Genomic DNA, 25,356 nt, shown 5'->3' on the forward strand with positions numbered 1-25,356 from the left:
CGGGGAGAACATGCAAACTCCACGCAGGGAGGACCCGGGAAGCGAACCCAGGCCCCCAGATCTCCCAACTGCGAGGCAGCAGCGCTACCCACTGCGCCACCGTGCCGCCGTATGTACACTATACTTTTAGCAATTCAAAACTAGTACATTTTTGTAAAATATAGAATTAAAGAAAACATTGCAAACAATACCTTTTTTCCTTTTGAACATGAATTGACAAATATAAATGAGTAAAAAAAAAGAAGCTGTGTTTTATCCAGCTGATACCGAAAGAGTTAAAATGTAAGACTGAAACAAAGATGTATACTGCAGCTCTATGTACACTTCCAATCAGCTACATAAAGTGAGTTACAGTGCATTCGATTCTGAAAAACATTGCATTCCAATTAAATTTTTAAATGCTGATTATAAATTAATAAAGGTTTATACCTGAGCAGCTCTATAAAGAATGCTTGACTACTAAATTATTTATCTTGGTTTTGAAAGCATCCATCCAAACTGTACTTTGGGAGAAATTTGGAGTGTTTTTATCTGAGGGTGGAGGAGGTGGCACTTGAATTAAGTTGCCTCACTGGCTTTTTTGGATTACTGTATGGCACAGTCCCCCCAGTTTCAGTTTCTTGTTCCTGAAGGCTCCCCTTGTATACAGGATATTCCAGCAAAAGATGGAAATACACAGTATGGAGAAAAGATGGAAATACACATCAAATTCTAATACTTCCTTGCATGGTTTCAGGTACTGTAATAAGGTTTTCAAAGAAAGTAGCATCTTGAACTTTGATTGGGTGTAAGTAGGCAAACTCAATTTTGAAATGACACCTCTTTTTATTTTAGCATGTAGATCTCAACTTCTTTTCATCAGATACTGCTTGCATAGGCTTCCATAATCTTGAATATGGATTAAGTATGTTATAAAATAAATGAATGAAGGAATGAATGAATGAATGAATGGATAAAATTGTGCTGTGGAGTCACTTTACATGAGGAAGAAAGAAGTCTGACCTCATATTATAAGCACTGCCTTTCATGATGAGGAGGAACCATGTGAGATAGTTTGGATATTGGGTGGAGATGCCCTCTGGGTGCCTCCTGCAAAGGTGTCCAGGTACATACAACTGCAAAGAGACTCGGGGCAAATCCAAGACACACTGAAGGGATTATATCTCTAAACTGTCTTGGCGATGGACTTAAAACCTCAAGGCTGCTGGTTCAGTTCACTTCTACAACTCACTGTTTGACCCTGAGGGGACTGCTTAAAAAAAAAAATATATATATACTGTATAATTGAAATGTAATTTTATTCTCAAAATCATCTCTTTTCAAAGAACAATGTGCCTTTAAACATCTGACAGCAACATAACTTAGAAGAACTCTAGCACATGCAGAGACAGCTTCATGAAAGGCACTCACTATGAAGGGCGCTATACAAAGCAAAAATTGATTTATTGAAAAAAAGAAACTTTCAAGAAGTCTTTGCTCTGCAGGTTGATGTTAAGACAAACACAGCCAGCTGCTTTAATGAGCCAGCAGAAGGGATATGTTATGAATGTTCCTTCGGGTTTAATTCAGTTCGGTTTTAATCTCCCAAGCTGGTGCAGAGACACATGATTCTATTAAGAAGCTGAAGTTGTTTCAGCAACTGTTAGGTTTAAAAAATAGATATGTGTGACACAGAATGTGAATGAATGCATTTCACCTTTGAAAATGCTGCTCTTGTTTTCTTTTATTGTGCTTCCTTAAAGACACAGCGATCACTGGAAGGTTACAGCTTTTAAGAGGAGCAAAGTAATCACAAGGAACTACCTGAGACAAAGCAATGGTTTGGATGTCCTTCAGGCTTTCTTCTTTTTTGTAATTCTTGTGTATATTGTAATATTTCTTGAGTTTTTATGAAAATCTAAATTACCCAAATAAAGTACTATCTATCTATCTATCTATCTATCTATCTATCTATCTATCTATCTATCTATCTATCTATCTATCTATCTATCTATCATTACTCTGAACCTAAATTTGTAGCCTTATGTAAGCTTTTGAATTGTTATGCAAGTTGACAGAATTGTGCATTGCAGTGCAATCAACTAATATATATGCACCCTCAGCTTTTGCTTTCATTTCATTGTAAACATGTTCATAAAATTAGGGAATTTGCACTTAAATATAGGCACATGCTTAGAGGACTATGATGATGCTTATATCCATATATTTCCAGCAACATTATTACCCTACAGTACATAAAGATGATTTAATCAGTCGCAAAGAGACATGTCCAGTGGAATGATGTATAAGAAAAGAAAGAATATATTTTGTTGTCTGATATACAGTAGTATACCCTCCCTCTGATAAACAGGAATCACATAAACAGAAGATGATGTGGCTTATTCAGTTACATAGAAAGGAAAATGGATCTCCAAAACCACTTGGTTGTGGGGCCTCTCATAGCATTAATGGGACTGCAAACCTAGTGGGCTGCTCTTTCCCTCATTCATTGCTCACCAGTGTCACCCATATTTCTTCCTTTTACTCTTAGTCTAATCTAATTTTTCCCAGAAGAATGCTCAGCACCCTATCATAAGTGAAACAGTTGCAGAAAAGCGGAGCATGCAGTACACGGATTTACAGTACATCTATGACACCAGTAAACTGCTGTTTGTCTCCAAGAAAGAAAGAGTTCCTTTTATCTTGTGAGAAATGTTTCACTCCTTAAAAAGATGGGCTCTTTTTATCCACTCCTTCAAATGAACAGTCAATGAGTTTCATATCTTCATACTGTAAATCATTGAAAGTAATTTAAGAATTTCTATGAAGATGTGTAATATCTTCATTGTCATGGTTGGTCTTAAATTATTGCTAATGTTATGGTGAATCTTTTAATGTTTTTTGTTAGTAAGGTATGTTTTTGTCATAGTATCTCCAAACAACCCCTATACATTTTTATATTAATGAAGTAAACCCCACGTATGTTTTCTCAAAGGTAAAACTCTTTTATGATGTGCAAAGTGTCAGTCTCTTTCCCCCGTTTGTATTTCTTGGTAGCAAATAGAACTGGAGTCCACTCTTTTGAAGATTTTATAGCCACACATTGTCCTGTTTGGATAATCTTTGATGTCTGACTATATAATCAATGTCTAAAAAGTATTGCATAACTTTGGATGTTCACAGAGTAGAGTGACTTAGAGAATGCATGTCTGTGCATTTGTAGCATTCATTATTTCACTATCTTATAAATAAACCAGTAACGGCACACTACACGATAACGTGCAGTGAATACACTTGACTTGAGCGTTCCTAGTTTTCATCCTCTTTCTCTGTATGTTTACCATTCGTTTGCTCAGAGGTTGATGCGCTTGCTGCTTCCTGAGCAGCTCTTCTTTTCTCCACCCTAGCAGCCCGCTTCTTCTCTTCTTTTGTTGGCATCTTTTCGCGTTAAAACTGATTAAGTCAGTGTTTGTGTTGCAATTACTTAGTACGTTTTCCTTAATTTTTCACATAAGCTGGCACTTAAGTCTTCAATCTGCCTCAGGAGTGATTTAAGATATAAAGAGGTGGGAGAAGTGATGACGAAGGTGGTACGGATGAGAATGGCACCTATACACATGCGTCGCACGGCCGTCCTGAGTTGATTCTACAATAAAATAAAATAAAAATAGAAAGAGGAATAACCTTGGAGGTCAATCATCACCCCGAAAGCGGATAGTAGACGTCACGTAGTATATTTGTACCAAATTTCAGGTCAATAGTTCAAACAGTTTATGAGCTACAGGTGATTTAAAATCCTTTTTTTTTTTAAATATTTTTATTTTATTAATTTTCATTGTAATCATTCCATACAAACAGATCAATTTATAACCCAACAAATTTGAAGACTAATCAAACCCCACCCCTGAGAAGGAGAGCTTAGCTAAAGGAAAATTGCTTTAGGCTTTTTAATAAGGCAACATTAAACAAAAGAAGGGGAGAAGTAAATATCTATATAAATAAGAGATGGAGAAGGGAGTTAAATGCAATAATAGTTAATTCTCTTATTCTAAAATAATATTGATTAAATCCTGCCATGTTTTGAAAAAATTTTGTACAGATCCTCTAACTGAAAATTTGATTTTTTCCAATTTCAAATAATATAAAACATCGATTTCCCACTGACTTATAAGAGGAGAATTAGGATTCTTCCAACTTTAACAAAATAAGTCTGCGTGCCAAAAGTGTAGTGAATGCAATCACAGTTTGCTTGTCCTTCTCCAATTCAAGTCCATCTGGAAGAACACCGAACACAGCTGTTAATGGGTTAGGAGGGATTGTGATACCGAGGCTGTCTGAGAGGCACTTAAAGATTTTTGTCCAAAATGATGTTAGTTTAGTGCAGGCCCGGGTGATTTAAAATCCTGGACAGACAAATGGACAGCCACGGTAGCGTAATATATAAAAAGATATACCGTATATATACTCTGTTCTATTACTGTATATAAATTTGAGTTTGCAGTTAATAAACTATCAGTAATTGTAATGATCATTTGCCTGCTATTTTTGTAATTTATGCAAGAAAGGTGTAGCCCCTTTTACTGTGGATACATCTTGTAGCTTGGCCTCTGAAGTCTGCTCTCTGAACATTCCTATTTGGTGGGCATTCTTTTAATAGTTAGGCTTTGAGTTAAATGTAACCCAAATTAAGTTAATCTGCCTAGCTTCTTTGGTTTTATTCTGAAACACACGCTAAGAAATGATGCTTAGCCTCTGAGGTTCCAAATGAAATATTATTTATTATGACACATATGAAGAGAGCTACTTAGCCCCTGAAGTTTTATCACAACATACTTGGTAATTAAACAATGCGTAACACCTTGAGGGTACATTTGAAAAGTAACTATTAGCCATACTCGTGTTACTTTCTAGGGATTCATAACTTAGAGCAATAGTCAGTCAAGCTAACTCAAATATTACAGCAACTTAGAAGTAATTCATCTCATAGAGATAAAATTAGTCTTTTAGACTAAAAGCAATTAGCTGGAATCAAATTAAAGGTTCACGTTCTTATTCTATTGAGATGTGAGACTATAGTGAAATTGGGTGAGTTGAAATATAACATCTGTCTAAACTTATGACCAGGTAAAAATGCCTACAGAGAACATCTGCAAGAATACATTTTTATGAACTGACAAACTTAAAAGGAGCTCTACTATATGTCTCAGTGACTTAGAAAAGCAAAATGCTTGTCTAAATGAAATAAGAAAGAAGCCAAAAAATACTCTATGCAATTTAGAATGGTGTTTAATTATACGCAGAACTGCCCAAAATTGATTAAAAATAATAAAACCAGGACCAAGAGGGAGAGACATTTGTGCACAGAAAGAGCTCCCATAAATGTTATCACTGCTGCTTATTTGTTAACCCTACAGTTCTGTTTCCAACTTTCTTCCTCAATGTATCTCTCTTTTATTATCTAGAATATTACATTTCCTGCAGCTTTTGTAATGATACTGGTCTTCACTGGTGAATGCATAATAAAATATGAAAACATTTGCAATTTGATTAACATTTTATTTCTACTGAATGCTTCTCCTTGAGCATCCTCTAAATACTAAAACAGAGAAGAATACCTAATAATAATAAAAATAATAATAATGATTATATTTATATAGTGCTTTTCTCGCTACTCAAAGCACTTAGACAGAGAAGAACCATTTGAACCACCACTAATGTGTAGCATCCATCTGGATGATGCAATGGAAGCCATTATTGCACCAGTACACTCACTGCACATTAGCTATTGGGTGGTGAAGGGGTGAGGGATAGTTAGACCATTAGGGACAAGGGATGATTAGGGGGCCAGAACGAACAGGGCCATGATGGGCAATTTAGCCAGTACATAGGGGATAAATCCTTTTCTTTTCAAAAGATGCCCAAGGATTTTTAAAGACCACAGAGAGTTTTCAATCTTACATCTCATCCAAAAGATGGCACCATTTTTATAGCACTGGGATCCACCAACACCTCTTCCAGCAGCAACCCAAGATTTTCCTACGTGGTCTCTCATCTAAGTACTGGCTAGGTTCGAACATGTTTAGCTTCAGGCAGATGATCTGGTATGGTATACTTTCAGGATGCTGCATGTTTTCTTCATGTTTGTATAGAGATTTATTTGGGTATCTTGGTTTTATCCCAACTGCTAAAGGCAAGACCACTGGTCCCTTATGTGTAACCATGATTTTGTGCATGAGATTGTCCAACTATGTGCTATGTCTCTTCCAGGGACACTTCTTCTCTTGCACTGGTTGTTCCCAGGATTAGTTATGGCCACACAGCATAATTAACTTGATTGAGCAGGTTGGGTAAAAGGTAAAATGGAAGTTTGATTATATTCATCATCCTCATCTGTTTTGTATTGTCTTGTGTAGAATGAAGGTTTTACTTAATGCTCAGCCAACATACAACATGTTGCCCTGATAAGTTCTCCAGAAATTAGTTTGGCCAACTCCTAACATATTTTGAGACTAGCTAAAATGAAATTAAGAGTGGCATAAGAGAAAGAGAAAATACATGAGCAAGTGACAAAAACCAAGAAGAGTTTCCAATCTCGCTTCAGCCTTAATTTGGATAGATACTAGAATAATAAACAGATAGGGCCAACAGTATAATCTGAATCGCTAGTCTGATAATTCTAAATGGTACTCCTTAGGTTTAAGACTACTACATGTGAAGAGCTCAAACAGCTGCAGGGCTGGGGGGTCTAAACATGGCACCAAACGCTGCCTGCCTGGCCTACTTCAGTTCAGATTATTACAAAGGATTAACACACCAGATGCCACCGCATTTGTGATGTGACATATCATCTGGCTGGCAGTTGTTGCTGTAATGTTATAACCCAAAAGAAAAAAAACAGCCAGTGTTTGTTCGTAGATATCTTTATTGTATTATCTGACGATATCTTCGATCAACAGTATTTGCCAAAAACAAAAATAAATGAGTGTGGCATAGTGGAAAAAAATGGAACTAGTCAAAGATAAAATGAAAAATGGAACAGATACAATACACAAAATTTAAAACAAGCAATGAAATTTTAGCTGTTCTTTCTAATGTCATTTATTCAAATTTAAAAACACAAGCTGCCGTGACAGGTGACACAGGGATGCACTCACTTGCTCCTTAATGATGGAAGGTACAGTAAAGCCCAGTTCATGCACCTGGTGTTTTATTTTTTTATTTTATTTAGTTTAATTTTTTTAAATATATCAGATGTCACTGAGAATGTTTGTGGGAATGGAGGGTTCTGGAAATTTACATAATTGGCTCGCCACAGAGCACTAGCTCCAGCTCTTTACGGTACAGCTTTCCTCCATCTGACAGAGCCATGATGGAATCCCGGTAGCTTGCAAGATTCTGGTGGTCCAGATCTTTCTGCAACACAAGAAGTAGAAATATATTTATGTATACAGTATATCTTTATATATATATATATATATATATATATATATATATATATATATATATATATATATATATATATATATATACACAAAGTAAGACCTTTCATCTGTCATTGCCTCTTACTTATTAATTGCCTTACGCTCTAAAGTGACAGTCAAGCTTAAGTATTTTACTTTCAAAAGTTAGTACTAAATATTATGGGTCACAAAAACATCAGTTATGGAGGGTGGGACATTTAGGGTGGCAATACACAGAGGTTGCTGTTGTACTGTATGTTCCACTATAGTAGAGAGCACCAAATATATTATTCACTAATGTTATTAAAATTATTATAAGTCAATCAATGGAAGCTTACTTAAAAGTGCTATGTGATATCAGATCTCAATTGTTTAATTTTTTTTGCAAATTTATTTTCTGCCATTTTTACTATATGCCTGTCCTATTAAGGTATTTTAACATCCCAGAATTAATTTCTTTAAGTAGCTTTTTTTGCTACAAAATGAAATTTAATAGTTATAAATTCATTTGGACCATTTTCGCTGACATGTTTATTTATTATGGACATCGCCATTTTGAGTATCCGTCATTAGGATGCATCCTATGATTGTTAGGGTCAGGTCCTCAGAGGTCATGACCCTGAATGTTACAAAGCGAGGGGTTGAAAGGCTAGCATTTGATATGTTTCTCTTGTCTCATGTTTAAAAGCAATTTTTCAAAAAGTTTTTTTCCTGGTTGTGAATCCTTGCACATTTTCTGGCTTTCATTTCAGTTTAGGTGACTGTCCCTTTGATTTTTTATGGTATTGACCTTTCCAGTTTCTTGACTACGTCTCTTTTCTGGGTCTCACTTTGTAAACATAACATTTTATATCAGGATCAGTGGCTAAAATCAGAACTATCTGATCAAATTAAAGACCGGAGTAAATGCCTACCAAGAAGAATCAGTAAAGTTTCTATTTCATTTTACTCACTCAAACATGCTATCCCCCATCATTTTTTTGTCTCTACTTTTCTCAACAACTCACCATGCCCTATAGACTTGTTTATAGCATTTAATTTAGTTTCCTGTGTCTACTTCTTCTGAAGCTTTTCCCAATTTTATATGGGAATGCTATTTTCTTTTACTAGACATCTCCAGGAGATGCTCTGGCATGATTTTTATGCCTTTCCTGATGTCCAATCCTCCCCATTTATCTGGGCTTGGGACTGTGGTATAATTTGCGTTTTTTTTAACTTATGTGTGCACACAGCACGCCACAGAAAGTGACTGTTGTTTGGTAACCACAGGAAGGCACTGCCTCTTTCAAAAACCCAAGGCTGTGATTTGACAAAACACGTAAAGAAGTGTAATTAGTTCAGGTCAGATATATTATCACATGCACTGAATATAATAAAGTTCTTACTTGCATGCTTAACCAACAGAAAACAACAATCACTTCCCAGCACTATTACTGTTGTTTGATAGGTTATGTAAAATATAACAACAAGCTAAAAAGTAGTCAGGGTCTAGGTGACCCCTATAGTCCTGCAGTTCATGTTCAATGTCACAAATGCTATTTGAATACATTAATGTATTTGTGTACATACCAGCACACAAATACACGCTAAACACTACATATGCACAATTTGATTTGACTTATCTATCTAACATCTCTGGGAATGCCACAGAAAAAGCAAACACATGCCCTATGAGGCCCACTTAACAATAACAATGAAAACTGAAAGAGTACCAAGATCATATAAGTCAGATTCATTGCTTGTTGGAGATTTTTCTTAATGTTTCTTTACTTTAAAACCCGTTTTATGATCTGTGATATTTTTTCTGTAGTGTTGTATCGTTGTAGCTTGTGGTCATTTTCTAAATGCCCTCTGCTCCCCAAAAGCACACAAATGTCACTACGTTAAGTTTCTGGATTTGTTTGAATAAGGTTGGCTGCCAAGAGTTTTGCAGTTGTATAACAAAGAACTGAATTGCTTCTTGTTTCTTGTTAACAGTGTGTTTTTTCTCCATGCTTTTGTGGCTTTAAGATTCTGGCTTGTCACTTTTTTCTGGAGATTGATTTGTCAAGTGCTACTTGTGTTGCTCTTATTTTTCTTTGATTCTAAGTTAGGCATTGGAGGTTCCAATTCGTGAAAAGTTTAGGCAGCCCTGGCCAAATTATAGGTTCTCTTGACATCTGAAGAAAAAAAATAGTAAATACAACTGCAACCACAAAGGACTAAAACAATGACGTTTCAATGAAAACATTAATGTACAATTATGATTTATTTTGTGAACAAAAAAAATGTGCACAAAATGAAAGAGTAAATGTGACATTTTCAAAAGGGCATTTGTCATTTGGGCACCGCACTCAGTAACAATAATAATACATTTTATTTATATAGAGCCAGTACCTAGTAGTACTTAGCAACACCTCCTTTGGCAAAAATTACAGCTTATAAACATTCTTTGCAGCCAGCTATGAGTCTCTGATTTCTTGTTTTGGACATTTTTAGTATTCTTCCTTGCAACTTGCTTCCAGCAGTGAGATATTCTTAGGCTGCTGAGACTTCATAACACATTTAAGATCTACCCACAGATTATAAATGACGTTCAAGTCAGGGGACTGCGAGAGCTATTTCAAAACCTTCACTTGTTCTCCTTGAGGTACTTCACAGTAGATTTTGAAGTGTATTTTGGGTCGTTGCCTTGTTGTAAAAGTCATCCTTTTTAGCTTCAATTTCCTGCCTGATTGTCTGACATACTCCTGAATTTGTTGATATTTAGTGGGGTCCACTCTTCCCTGTACTCACACAATGTATCCTTGTGCCTCCAGCTGCCACACAATCTCAACGCATAATAGATCTGAAACTGTACATACCATTTGGTAAGGTGTTCTTTCCTTTAAATGCTGCTCCTTTTTGCTGAGGTATTATCTTTCCCTCATGTAGTGGGAAATATTGCATTTTGAAAAAGGTTTAGTTTTTATTTCTCTTTTTTTTCAATCTTCTCACTATTGCTTAAGATTGTGGTTATTTTTGTGTTTCCTCTTTTGAGGCAACCATTGGTCTTTTTGATCCTCATGTTTAATAATCTTTAAAATTTGTAAGTGTTTTGTAAACCCTACAATCGTAAAATAGTGTACTTAATCTTTCTGCCCATTCTTGCTTGTAGAATACTTAAGTTTAGACAATCACACAAGAAAAATGACAAAACATTCTCAGGCCCACTTCATCTAATTCACACGCTGGCCTACCTTATTGTTCTTCTCATACATATCTTTAAGTAGTGCATCCAGTTCTTGCTCATCAATGTAGCCATTGCCATCCTAACCAAAAGGAAAAAAGTATTTAATGTAAAAGACCCTTCATGTTATTTATTTAAAACAAAAACTTCACAAACTTCAGTAAATCCTTGTGCTTTTATTGCACCCTTTCCTTTGTCCTATTTTGTATATTGTTAAGATCGGTGTAACAGTGACATAAAATAACGTCACTAAAGTGTGCTGATACATTTCTGCCAGGAGTGTTCAAAAGCACTGGTATAATCAATATTATAGATCTTGTTCTAGAGAATGCTGGCTTGGAAAAATGCACAGATGCAATATTTAAACTGTAAAAGTAAAATAAAATTACAATAAAATACACTAAAAAACAAAAATACAAGAAAACCTATAGGGTTGAATTCACAGCACTACTAACCAAATGATATCCTCACAATAAGAAAAAGGAAAAAGAAGGTGAAACAAATTTGTGGTTTCCCGTAGTTTCCACATCCCATAAGTGTGCATGCTAAGTGAATCGGTGTGTTGTACATAGCTGCCTTTTACGATTGTTTCCATGTTTGTGGTAATAGCTGATGATGTGCTTCCTGCCTCTTCCCACAGTTCAGCTGACCATACGCCAGTAGGATATGACTAAATGAAGCAATGGCCTCCCTTCTGCCCAGCTCCTTCTGATCTGACCGGAGTCACAGGAAGTCATTGTCATTTGACCCTCTAATCTTGTGGCAGTCAAGTCCTTGCAGTGACACTTACTGTTTCCATCCCTAACTCCGGCAAATAAATGGGGTATCCATGCTGGAGCCCCAAGACTTTATTTTCTCATTTTATATTATTTTTTACAGGTGTATTTAAATGAGACTGTACTGGTTCCTCACTCAATGATGTTAGGACAGTCTTGGCTCCCATTATCCCATTGAGATAAATAACCATCCAAAAAAAATGAAGCAAAAACACAAAAGGAAACGGAGAATACCATAAATCAGATCAATATATGAGGAAAAATACTGTGAATAAATATAATTGCAGTGCATAATCACACTCAAATTTAAAACTCTATCAAAAAATAAGAACACAAGAAATATGTCCTTTAAAAATCTCATCCACAAACAACAGAAGTTTAAGGGGTGTGATGTGGTGTCAAATAAGGTTCAGAACGAAGAGAAAAGCAGGGCTAAGTGTGATAGAACCACCTAGTAATCATCTACTTCTGACACCAGCTATGGAAAGTTTCTCAAATCCTTGCAGAAAAAGAAGGCACAAGCATGGAAACCAGACTTCAGACTATGTGTTTTGGGTCCTAACCCCCTTCATCAAGACAATAATTGACTTTAGATAAATTCTAGGAAATAAAATAAAGCAAGCCGTAACTTCTCATAATTATTCTTCCATGCTGTTGCCTCCTATTCCCTGTGTTGGTCTATATTTGCATCTTTTATTGTTTGCTGGTGTATTTTCTACTGATATTTGTATTTTTTCTCAATTTGTTAGAATATTATATGTGGATGTGAATAAACACTGTCATGCATATACACACTGGAAACACTGTCAAGGCTCTGGTAAGGAAAGTAGTTCCACCCCAAATCAGCAGAGGCACTATAGTTAACTGCCTGTCCCTTTTTATTTGCAGTACTGAATGGCATCAGATGAAGATATCTGGCTGCATTTCCTCTCAAGGCCTTGAGGTATCACCCTTCCAGAAAGGTCCTCCTGATATCTGAACCATGGCTGAAGTCATCAACACTATTGCATTTGAATTTATTAAATAGGGCTTTACCAGAGTGGTACTCCCATAGCTTCACTTATCCTCTGTCTATATTTACAACTCTTTATTTATTAGGTTTGTCTATTTTTCCTGATATATAGATTTTCCCTAGTTCCTTTTGTGTTTTTGCTTCCCCCATTGTCCACAATTGATTTCAATGACAAGAACATAGAGTTAAAATGTGTGTGCATTAACTGAGCTGATTGTACACATTAATTATATGATATGTTCTGTACATTCTGCTATATCATATAATTACTACATTCAATCGTTTTGGTTAAAGAAAAGTCAAAAAGTAAAAGAGTACTAATTAAATGGTCAAAGAAGACTTACCTTATCATAGAAAGTAAAAATTGCATTAAATTGTCCTGCAGTTAACTTGACCTCCTATAACAAAAAAAAATGCATATGGACTTTTAGTTCACAGAAACAGATTCTGTCTTTGTATATTAAAAAAAATTATTATAGTTAAACAGTTACCTTTACAAAATAATGAAAAGGATTGTATTTTGTAATTTCCAGTCCCAGATATTATTGTTTGAATCTGCTGGGGACACATTTAAATACCAATATATTTACAACCCGACTCCCAGTGCTTGCCCTCTATCAGCTCTCCACAATACGCTGGTATTTCAAAAATAAATGTTCCATAATTCAAAAAAAATTGCCCACTGGGGAGAACTCCCATGCAAAGCATAATGTCCCTTAAGCCCCCTGGATAACTGATTAGTTTGAAAGCAGTTCCCAGTTATTACTGGTGTCTCCCTGAGTACTGCGAGATTTCTATATGTCAACTTTAAATGGCAAATCAAAAACAAGTGACTGGTGAATGCACTATAAATAGAAATTAATTTCCTGTCTGGCATTATCTTGCACTTATTTATTTTTCATTTTGCACTCATATCAATATGTCTTATTCCTTCAACATACTTTAAAAAGTACATCAACAAAGACAATGATACACAAATTAAATATGAGCATCAGAGAACAGCATGTAACTCACTTTTAGATGGCCATGTCTCATTTCATTTGCTTACCTTGAATTTAAGTAAAAAGTTTTCTTGGACAGGTAATAATCTGCAAAGATATTAGGGCAGGATGAGACATATAATTCTTTTTGGATAAATGAGTTGTCATTTTCCACATTTTCAAGCCAATGACTGATCGTTGTACTCACCTGGCCATTTCTGACAGACAAAGCTTTCCATCTCCATTTGTATCAAACATTTTAAGCTGTGAGATTGTTAAACAAGAACATTAATAAAATTGTAAAAAACACATTTCTAAAATTAACGGATTCTTTCTCCCATTACCTCAAGTGTTTAACTGCAACATCTTATAATTTTACACAACTTTAAAATAACAGTTGCATTGGAAAGATTCAGCATAACATCTGTAGGACCCCCTAATGTAGCATTGCTTGAGGTCCATTTAAGGGTACACACAGCATGCCTTAAGTAATCTGCTGACCCTTTGCTTTTGTATCTAGGATTATGTATGAGGGCATTCAAAAAGTTTCTATTTATTATGCACCAGTAATGGTGGACTGCACGATAATGCACAGTGAATACACTTGACTTATAGTTTTCATACTCTTTCTCTGATGTTTAGTATTTGTTTTGCTCAGAGGTTGATGTGCTTGCTACTTACTGAGCAGTTCTTGTTTTTTCCACTCTAGCAGCCCGCTTCTCTTCTTCCGTCAGCATCTTTTCGCGTTAAATCTGATTAAGTCAGTGTTTGTGTTGCAATTACTTTACTTAGTACGTTTTCTTTAATTTTTCACTTAAGCTGGCACTTAAGTGTTCAATCTGCCTCAAGAATGATTTAAAATATGAAGAGGTAGAGGAAGTGACTGCAAAGGTGGTAGGGATGAGAATGGCGTCCTTATGCGTGCACCGCACAGCCGCCCTGCTGGCCGCTGCCAAAAGTTGATTCTACAATTAAATAAAATAAAAAATAAAAAGTAAAAAAATCATCACCCTGAAAGCGGACAGTAGAGGTCACGTAGCATATGTGTACCAAATAGGTCAATAGGTCAAACGGTTTGTGAGCTACAGGTGATTTAAAATCCTGAACAGATAAACAGACAGCCACAGTAGCATATTTTTTTGCTCATAAGAAAGATTTCAAAAACAAAATACATCACTTTTCTACATAGATCACATAGATTCTACAATTGCACTTTGTTTGCGGTGCAATTTTCCCAGCATTGTACAAACTTTTTAATGCCCAATTACTACTTCCACCTTCACCATTTCCAATGGAAATTTAACAGTGTGGAAACTTTTTGAACGTTTCTCGTAAATTTAACATAAAAAGTGTTGCAATTTTTTTCTACTTCCACTTTGGTGTTGTTTTATTGTTTTTGAATTATTCAAGTTTTTGGTACCTTTTTGAACTTTTGTAACTTTTTGAAATAGTTTAATTCATTTAAATAAACTCTGTTTACAGGCTTTGTTATTTTGGGACATGGATCTTTTTACATTCCCTTACTCTTTTTTGTTGATTTTGCAGGCCTCAAGCCTTTTTGGAGAGTGTAGGCCTCATTCTTGCCTTTGTAGTATTCGGGTCTTTTTTTGATATGCTTAGGCCAAAATCACAAAAGATAAACAGAATTATCCTGCTGCTGTCTACACTAAGAGCAATCGTGACAAGCTCCTGCTTCTCTAAAGGAGATACAGATGAACATTAAAAATCCCACTAAGATCTTTTGCTGTTCCAATGGTTTGCTTTTAGGTGTTTGTATTTGGGAGTGTAAGCAAACTAAGTGCGTCTTTACTTTAGTGTCACATATCCTAATTTCAATATGTCTGTCCAGGGCACTTCAGTTTTGAAATGGCTGTAGCTCTTACAAAATATATTCCAAGTGACAATGTGCTCCCTGCTGAACACATGGACAAAACAAAAATAATGAAGCATTCAGTGCAAATGAAGCAGAAAGAATGGTTGCTAGGCTCAGGAGTTGAGAATATGTCTTAAACAGCAGCCTTTCTGAGAAGCAAAATGGCATCAGGTTAAAATAAAAGCATGTCAGAGTATGTTCATGTAGTTTGATCACAATAACCATGCAACTCACTAAGAAATCAGTTCAAGAATGAAGTGTGGGCAGTGGTCAGCATTTATGATTGTAGTTGCCTGTTACACAACCTAGTAATGTGGCCTGGGGGCCAGGCCATTGCACCTTATACCACATCCTTACCATTTCTATCCATGACTCTAATTCACTGTGTGACCCTGAGAAAAATCACTTGAACTGCCTGTGCTGCTATTGTGAAAACGCATGTGAACAATTGTAATCGGTTTTGACCTAGTAAGTTCCGTTGGGTAAAAGTGTCTGCCGATTACATAAAAATTTCTTTTGTTAAATAAAAATGGGAGGTCCTAGTTTAATGGTGATGATAATGTGTATCACTTATCTCTTCACTTGTCTTTTTAACATATTGTCAATTTGTATCAATATTTTACAACATAGGAAACAGACCGTAATTTCTTTAAATGTTAGTATCTCATTTAGTCTAGTCTGGATTTATGTTTTGTATTGTTCATGTATTTCATTACGATAAATCAAGACAGTGAACTTTTGAAAGTATAGAAGATCTTTGTGTTCTTCTTCATGTGGTTTCTTCAAATGATTATTATACAAAGACAGTGTATGAAATACTTTTTACAGTCCGATCTTTTTTTTTCTTTAATTTATGCATTCAAACAGCTAAAGAAACATGAATAAAGTAAGCATACTAAACATTTCTGGGAAGCTACTCACAATTGTCTGTGTATATTCGTGGAGCTTCTGATCATCATAATGCCTGTTGGCTCTCTTTAACAAGTCCGACAAGAATCCCTACAAAGGAAAATCTTGTGTTAGTATTAGTCACAAAGCAGTTTTGCCCTGTCAAACATCCCCAGAGGCAGTAACATTTATATTTTGCTGTAGAGTGCATTAGAGATGAATATGGGTCCTGAGGATAGGGCATGATGGCTTTAATCTGTGTCTTTGTGTAAGACACCTCAGGATTTACAGGGCAATGTCTCTGTAAGAAGGAATCTGTTTTGCTAATTTGCTAGAATGTGTTGATTGCCTGTTCACACTCTCTGTTTCTGTCAGGACAATATGTTTTAGAGATAGGCAGTATTATCTAATGCTCAAGGAAGTGAATTTGATTTAACCAGTTAAAATCCAAATTTTGTCATGATCATGCAAGTCACACAATCTTCTTCCAATGCAATTGTAAGAAAATCTAAAGATTCATTTTCCTGTTCAAGTGGAGTGCAAACGTGAATGTAAAGTTGGAGATCTAGAAGTGATGTGGCACATTCAGAAGTACACTGTTTTAAATGCTTCAACTTCTCAGCTTGTTACATTTCAAAGAGTCGTTACTGCCTAATGACAAGAAGATGCCGTTCGGCCTAGAATAGCACGTCAAGTCATATTAACCTAGTTTGTCTAAAGTAAAGCTGTTTCAAGATCGTTGTGACATAAACGTGAAAAGTTACCTCAGCTTCTTGTACTCGGTTAATAAAGACATCACTTTTTACACATCTTAAACATAACTTCTCTACTTTAAGCATTTTCTTTTATTCTTTCTGTGTAATGTTCAGTTCTCAAAAGTGGCAACAGCTCCCTCATTTTTTTCATACAATGTCACTTTTAGCTCCACACTGCTCATTGCGTAATGATACATAACGTTTTCTTTCCAGCATGTAAACAAACATGCAATATCCCGTTTATTTACAAGATATTAAAATCTTTTACTGCCTGTCAGAAACAGAATTTGTGAATCACCTCAAGCAGGTGTCACACACATGCGCATAGGAGACTGGCTTTGGTGACTGGCCAAGGGTTGGTGCTGTGTGATAACATTCTCTCTTTTCCTCCCTCTTCAGGTCAGAACATTGACAGCTCTCCTTCACCAATGGTGAATTTCAGTGTCCGTCCATCTGGACATGCTGCTTCCTGCCTGACTTCCATGTGACCGGAAAACTGCCATCTTGGGAAGGCTGCCAAATAAGACTCGGGTCTGAGAAGACCTTTTCGCACTTACCCGTGTTTTCTTTTTCTGAAAGGATTATCCAATTATACTCTTTGATGGTTTCTGTCTTGTTTATTACACAGGTAACTTTTTTGAGGTGCTCCAGAAGCTTGGATTACTCATAAATGTATTCTTGGTGGGCCCATTGCACAAATCCAAATTTTTAATAATCCTGATACCACAAAGGATGTACAGTAATCCCTCCTCCATCGCGGGGGTTGCGTTCCAGAACCCCCCGCGAAAGGTGAAAATCCGCAAAGTAGAAACCATATGTTTATATGGTTATTTTTATATTGTCATGCTTGGGTCACAGATTTGCACAGAAACACAGGAGGTTGTAGAGAGACAGGAACTTTATTCAAACACTGCAAACAAACATTTGTCTCTTTTTCAAAAGTTTAAACTGTGCTCCATGACAAGACAGAGATGACAGTTCCGTCTCACAATTAAAAGAATGCAAACATATCTTCCTCTTCAAAGGAGTGCGCGTCAGGATCAGAGAATGTCAGAAAGAGAGAGAAAAGCAAACAAATCAATAGGGCTGTTTGGCTTTTAAGTATGCGAAGCACCGCCGCACAAAGCTGTTGAAGGCAGCAGCTCACACCCCCTCTGTCGGGAGCAGAGAAAGAGAGAGAGATACAGAGAAACACAAACAATCAAAAATCAATATGTGACCTTCGAGCTTTTAAGTATGCGAAGCACCTTGCAGCATGTCGCTTCACGAAGCAGCTGCACAGAAGGGAGCAACGTGAAGATAACCTTTCAGCATTTTTAGATGAGCGTCCCTATCGTCTAGGTGTGCGAACAGCCCCCCTGCTCAATCCCCCTATGTCAGGATCAGAGAATGTCAGTGCAAGAGAGAGAGAGAAAGAAAAGTAAGTTGGGTAGCTTCTCAGCCATCTGCCAATAGCGTCCCTTGTATGAAATCAACTGGGCAAACCAACTGAGGAAGCATGTACCAGAAACTAAAAGACCCATTATCCGCAGAAATCCGCGAACCAGCAAAAAATCCGTGATATTTATTTAAATATGCTTACATATAAAATCCGCGATAAAGTGAAGCCGTGAAAGGCGAGGCGCGATATAGCGAGGGATTACTGTACATGTTTAAACTTAAGGGTGGGGTGTAGAGGTGGGGGATTCTCTTTATATTCAGTTAGAAACTGAAATGAAGCAGTGTAATTAATTTAGCATGACCTGAGCTAAACTATTCTTTCACTACATTCCTCTAAGGCCCTTGCCTCACTCTCGTAGAGCTTTTGTCTGCTATGACTTAAGTTGCCATTTAATTCCAGACCTTCAGCTTGCCCTGATAACTTCTTGAATTTTTGTGGATCTCCTGGGCTTCAAAATATTATGTGACTCTAAAGCCTTTAACATCAATCAGTTTAACATTTCCTGTAGCTTTGTCTACCACTAATGAAACCTGTGACTATCACTTACTGGACCTTGGAACAAATGTCTAGAAGTAGTAAGTGCTAGAAACCAGGAACTGACACCTAGGAATTCATCGATTCAGCCTAGCCACTCACAGAAATCTACATCTCCTCTGAACCAGGTCAAGGATCCATTGTCTAATATGGCTGTCATTTTCACAGGTTCACATACTGCGTGTCTGATTAGAAATCTGCTTAAACAAACAAAATGTTAAGGAATCTTTAAAAAGTGGCATTTCCATGTTTTGTGATGTTCCTGTTCAGGTCAGGGGATCAATTTTACTGTGCTGAAAACCCTACAGACTTCCCAAGCTTTAGTTATTCTTACAATTTTTTTTTTGTAACAAATCTTCATTAAACTTTCCTGAGATGACAGGTAATGTTAGAATGGAATAGACCTTGTACCATTTAATTTGAGTTTAATATTTCTGCTGAAAATGCATAAATGTTCACTCATTGCCAGTTTTACAACCATCAAAATAAGTCAAACTGACAGATGTTTGAGTGTATTAGAGCTCTCACCATCTAGTGTTTTTACATGATAGATAGATAGATAGATAGATAGATAGATAGATAGATAGATAGATAGATAGATAGATACTTTATTAATCCCAAGGGGAAATTCACATACTCCAGCAGCAGCATACTGATACAAAAAACAATATTAAGTTAAAGATTGATAATAATGCAGGTAAAAACAGACAATAACTTTGTATAATGTTAACGTTTACCCCCCCCCGGGTGGAATTGAAGAGTCGCATAGTTTGGGGGAGGAACGATCTAAGTTATACAAAACATATTGCTTAGTTGCTAAGGTTTTGAATTGTGACAGGAAAAAACAAATAAAAGTCACAAAGTGTTAAGCACAAATCTCACAAGTGGTCAGGATTTTAGCTTTTTGAATTCTAGAAGTCTATTTGTGCTATTGTCATAATTCTTGCACTTTTATTTCTTTTTGTTTATTTTGTTTTCTGTTTTGGGTGGTTGCCACTGTTCTGGCATATTAACATGGTCATGTTATTTATGGCTGTTATGCCATTGCCCTTTGAGGCAACATGATGGATTGTGTCATCATGTCCCACATATAAAACATGGCTGCGCACAGTTTTTGACATTCAAGTATTGTATCCTTTCTAAACACAAGCTTTATTGCTATGGTAGGTACAGGTAAAGAAACCCAAGATTTTTTGTGACTTTCTTCCTGTTTTTTGTGTTTTGATTTTTGTGTATCGATTTTCTTTTAGTATTGAAATTCTTGTCCCCTCACTATGGATTTGCCTATTCCCTAAGGGCGTCTTCCATCTCAGTGCTCAGAAAATGTTTCTGAATGTCTAAGCCTTTCCAGGCATCCAAAACAGAGAGGTTCCCTCACTAATCTAATGAAAGAAGCAAAATCAATAGTCCTCCAAGAAGCCCTCAAGGACTTACTTCACTCAACTGACTCAGAGAGCTCCTGACTAAACTAAATAACGTAAAAGGTAAAAATTTAAACAGTATTTTAGCAGAACACTTCAAAAAATGAAATCTAAGCAAGTGAAAAGTATTTATATCCTGACATTATATCTTGCTTTCCTTATTATAACAATTATTGACTTAGGGTTAGGCGTAGGGTTAGGGTACTTGTCAACTCTTGTCAAGTAAATTTTGTTTTTACCCTTTTGGCAGATATATTTGCTAAATAAAAGCAAAACAACCCAGACTTAAAGTTTTTTGTCTAGTTTTTGTATATGCATTTTTTGCAGTGTGCAAACGTGCTACTTGCTTTTATTCCCCATGATATATAATCTCTTCATGATATACATTTTATGACACAATTTCTGATTACATTATCTGAGTATATATCAGTGACATCAGAGAAAAGATGACAAAAATATCAGGACCAGACAATTTTTTGCAGGGAACATATAGTGAAAAAGCACAAAAACAAATGTGCAAAAAGCATTACCAAGGAAGCATAATGCTACAAAAACTCATAATTATCATAAGATTTCAGAAGTATCAGAACTGGGTATCAAAATCACAGTCTGGCTTCTTTTTAAAAGATCAGGAAAACCTGATGATTTTATCATATTTGGGATAAATAAAGTATAATTTAATCTAATCTGTAACCAGGCGAGTTTTATGCAGTGACAGCAAATGGATAGTGTAACCACAAGTATCATGGTATGTGGTCACACCTTTATTACAGTACAGGAAGGCAGCCATCTTGGATTTCTGGAACAAAGTAACATCGCAGTTAAGCAAAATAAATAAATTCAATGAGAAGTCATACCAGTTAAATAAGATGAGCAGAATACACGAAAGCTTACCAGTTGAACTACATCACTAAAATCACAGAAGAAAGTTTTTTTTTTTGTTGTTTTGCTTGGTTTCATTGCGGTCCTATGGCCGTACACATTCTCATTGATGCAATTCTTAGAAAACAGCAAAACATGGACAGGATAATGAAATCCTACAATTTTAAAAGATCAAGGAAATTTGCATATCTAAAGCAATGTTTTGTTCCAAATTTAATTTTACAGTGTCAAACTGCTTTAGTATCCATTTGTAGAAAAATGATACCATTAAATATTCTTTTAGACACTGATCTCGAACGAACAGAGAGAGGGCACCCCTGCCTTGGTGATATGGAGCCACAGTCCTTTCCAGTCATATCTCACCTTCAGTTCATTTGCCTCAATGTAGCCACTGCGGTCTGTGTCATACCTTCTCCATGCCTGCATAGAAAGACACACATCAATGAATTTGCTAACATTAAATACAGCAGCTAATAATAAGAGCACATCAGAGCTGTCTTCCTCTAGAAGTCTGCCATGTCTGGTGACAGTTCTCAGTGAAGCATGATATTTAAGTATCAGATACCATTCCAGCAGCCTTCAGCAATTGCCAGGCTGTTATAATTGAGAACGTCATGTAAATGGAAGATCGTTAATCTCCCCGCAGGCTGAAATGTATTAATTAGGTGCAGCTGGGAACATTGCCAGGATGCTCATTAAACAGCATAAATGTTAAAGAAATACAGAAACACTGATGTGGTGCAGACAAGAGGAAATCAAAAAAAAAGCCCAAGCTACAGTATTTGTCTAATGAGCATGTTCATTGCTTTGTCATATTTATAGCACCAACACAAATTAACCAAAACAAAAAGCAAGCTCTTCCTTTACAAACAAATTACAAAACTGGAAAGAAACAAGAGCTAGACAAAGAGAAGTTAGCTCCGCAATCTGAAGGTGTACGATATGGACTCCTTCAGTGATTGCGATGATTTAGACAATGAATGCAAAAAGAATGGTGCAAACCATAGCTGCTGCTACAATTCATACAGTCGAAAGTGAGCAATAAAGTGGGACTGTTAGTTAGATACAGCTGCTTTCATGCCAGTTTAATTTAAACAGCCAGGAGTTTCAATGTTCATCTACCTCATTAGAGAGTCTCAAAAATATACAGATTTCAAAATTTATTTCTATACGGTTCACCTTAATGGACCATTTACCTTTAATTTATTATTGCACTACTAGTGAGTAGAGCATATAAAATAGTTGCCATAGTTGTCATGCTATTCTGGCCCTTTAAGGTCAATATCAAGTCTATATTGCAGAGGCAAAAAGAGCTGCTAGGTGTAGCTCTAGCCCACTGTCACTGGTCCAAATGAAGAGCAGCCCCTTACCCAGAGGGGATATAATAGAGGGCAGAGGTTTAAAAGCCCCTTGCAGTCAGAGAGTGTCTGAACTTGAAGTTGGTTAAGCGAGGGTAGGCAAGAGCTCTACTGGAGTAAAGAAGAAAGAAAGGTCAGGGGTGGTAAAAGAGGTATGGGAAATGTTACAAGTGCTTTTCTTGAGAACATTGTCAGTAAAGTGCGGAAAGCAAACCACAAGTTAGTCAGGGGCCATTAATACTTTGAGGAAGATCCATTGGGACATACTACAGGTTTTGTTTTGCCCCCGTTACTTTGTTTACTCTTTATTTTTAGCCTCCCTTGTATGTTTTTTTTTGTACAATTCGCCTGAAAAGGTCCTCTACAGGCTACAACCAGGAATATAACATCTTATACATATTAGAGCCTACAAGAAATGTCCCTTCTACTTGGTGAACAGTGTATTTGGTCACATCACACCCTAAGATCAATTTGTTGAAACAAGTGAAGAAAACAATTCACATCTGCATTATATGGAAGTGGTGAGTCTGACAATTCTCGATAGACGGCAGAAGATGCCATTTGGACTGGAGAGACATAAGACCTATAAGGTTCCTACCAGGATGATACCTCTCAGGTCAGAAATGGACAAACTCATTCCTAAATGTTAGGCTATAGGTAGACCGATCCTTTAATAGATGCATTAGTATCCCTTCTAGAAGAATAATGCACACTTCTGGTTAGTGGTGGATTATCCATCCATCCATCCATCCATTATTCACTGCTATATCCTAACACAGGGTCATGGGGGTCTGCTGGAGTCAATCCCAGCCAACACAGAGCGCAAGGCAGGAACAAATACCAGGCAGGGCGCCAGCCCGCCGCAGGTGGTGGATTTTCCTCAGATCTTATTTTTGGACTGATTTTGAAAACATTTAGAAGCAGTTTTGGACCTTTTTGGATTGAAGTAAGAGGGCAGATTTTACTGATTGTGCTTGTAATATATTTTCTTGCCTACTGTTCTTTCATTATAGGACTCCATGAGTGTGTAATACGCAGAGTGGTGTTTGGTCTCTGGGTGTGTTCTAAGCTGAGATGCCTTTACGCTGAAGTCTGCATGCTCATGTTCAGTTTCACTTCAACTCAATTCAGTCTTTTGGAGGGCTTTTCACAGACTCTAGGGCACTTGCACAAATTTACAACACTGGACAATGAAGATTTTGCTTCGGGAACACTTTTAGGTGTATCTCATATAGCCTAACATGTACTGTTTGATTGCAATTGCCTATTTTTGTGATTTTGTCTCATAGGTATGTACATATACAGTACAGCAACTACAACTGGAACATCTGTGATGATCTAAAAATAGTGACACTGCTACTAGGAATTCAGCTCAGATATACCAAGTGCTAATATTTCATTTGCGAATGGGACAGCCGTGCTGAAAAGTCTCATTACATTAAAAAGAACTGGCTGGTGTGTAAGTATTTGGTTCCAGGGCAGAAAAGTGTGGGACTTAAAATCCTTGTTGACCCACCAAAGATACAGTATTTTTGCTACCTCTTCCTCTAGGACTGATGAAGAAATTTCATAAAAGTAATGAACAAGGAAGGAGAAGGATTTTCATGTTTCAGATAGATGCCAAGATTATGAAAGACATTTTTGTTGGTCCTCAAATCAGACACGTCATCAGTGATAAGATCTGCTGGGGGGCTGGAAAAAATCACATGGAAGGCATTCAAGGACATGGTTGAGAATTTTTTTGGCAATGACTAAGCAGCAAGTCACATTCAGCTGGTGGAAAACATGCTTCAAGCAAATAAAACCCCAAAGTGCAACATGTTGCTAACGATTAATTTTTTGCATTCACACTTGAACTTCCTCCCAGATAATCTTCATGCTGTCAGTGATGAACATGGTGAAAGGTTTTACCAGGACATTACAACAATGGACCAGCATCATAAGGGCAAGTGGAATCTATCAGTGCTGCATAAATATTGTCAGACACTGGAACGAGAAGCATCAGGTTCTGAGTACAAACATAAACCAGCAGCAAAACATTTTTGGCTCAATTGAACCAATGCAGTGTGTCAGCATCATTAAGTGATTAAACACACTAAATTCAATAAAAATTAATTTTGCATTTCTTCAGCTTCATATGTGATAGTCAATCTGAATTTGGGTTCAACTTGAAGCTGACTATCATAAACACCAAAAGTTTTTAGGAAGCAAATTTTTTGAAAAAATTGTTATCCAGTGTAATATGATACCCGTGAAATACACACACTAGCATGAAAATTAGGAATAACATACAATGGGTTTCTTCCTTCAGTAAAAAGACACATTGTTAATTTGATCAATGATAGTCAATTTCTCTAATGTGCATGTGATCTTCTGGCATCTGCCCAACGTTAAATTCTGCTTTAGATTTGTTATTATCAAAATAAGCACTGGTACAGACTATTTGAGAATATGGAGGGATACATTGTGTTATTTAATTTGGTGTGCATGTGCCTTTTATTGTAACCTAATATTTACCACTAACTGGAATTTGCTAGTGTAACTTTTTCAACAATGTAATGTGAGCTACTAAACTGGATGTCCTGTATGTCTAGAAAGAGATCAAACAATGAAGGATTTCTCAAAGACATCTCATCTTAAAGGAGAAGTGCAGTTGAGGCTTATTCACTTTAGGGAAAACGTGGACACAAGGAGAGGCCAATAATACCAAGGATGGATTTCTGGGTAATTGTTTAAAACACATGTGCAATTCAAGATTTCTAACAAAAAACAAGAACTCCACTAAGAAT

The 25,356-nt window shown here is 36.4% G+C and overlaps 1 protein-coding gene across 2 annotated transcripts in view; it reads right to left on the reverse strand.

Annotated features, from left to right (window-relative positions):
• Positions 1-6,883: 6,883 nt before the first annotated feature.
• Positions 6,884-25,356, reverse strand: part of calb2a (calbindin 2a) — a 99,173-nt gene continuing 80,700 nt past the window's right edge. For both annotated transcript variants that reach the window (XM_051931654.1, XM_028808889.2), the window contains exons 5-11: positions 21,573-21,629; positions 16,210-16,287; positions 13,624-13,679; positions 13,484-13,523; positions 12,780-12,833; positions 10,658-10,729; positions 6,884-7,392 (exon numbers count right to left, since the gene is read on the reverse strand). In XM_051931654.1, coding sequence (XP_051787614.1) covers positions 7,273-7,392; positions 10,658-10,729; positions 12,780-12,833; positions 13,484-13,523; positions 13,624-13,679; positions 16,210-16,287; positions 21,573-21,629 — 477 coding nt within the window. In that variant the 3' untranslated portion in view covers positions 6,884-7,272. The remainder of the gene's footprint in view (positions 7,393-10,657; positions 10,730-12,779; positions 12,834-13,483; positions 13,524-13,623; positions 13,680-16,209; positions 16,288-21,572; positions 21,630-25,356) is intronic.

This window comes from Erpetoichthys calabaricus, chromosome 9 (assembly GCF_900747795.2).
Source record: "Erpetoichthys calabaricus chromosome 9, fErpCal1.3, whole genome shotgun sequence".
Classification (NCBI taxonomy): domain Eukaryota; kingdom Metazoa; phylum Chordata; class Cladistia; order Polypteriformes; family Polypteridae; genus Erpetoichthys; species Erpetoichthys calabaricus.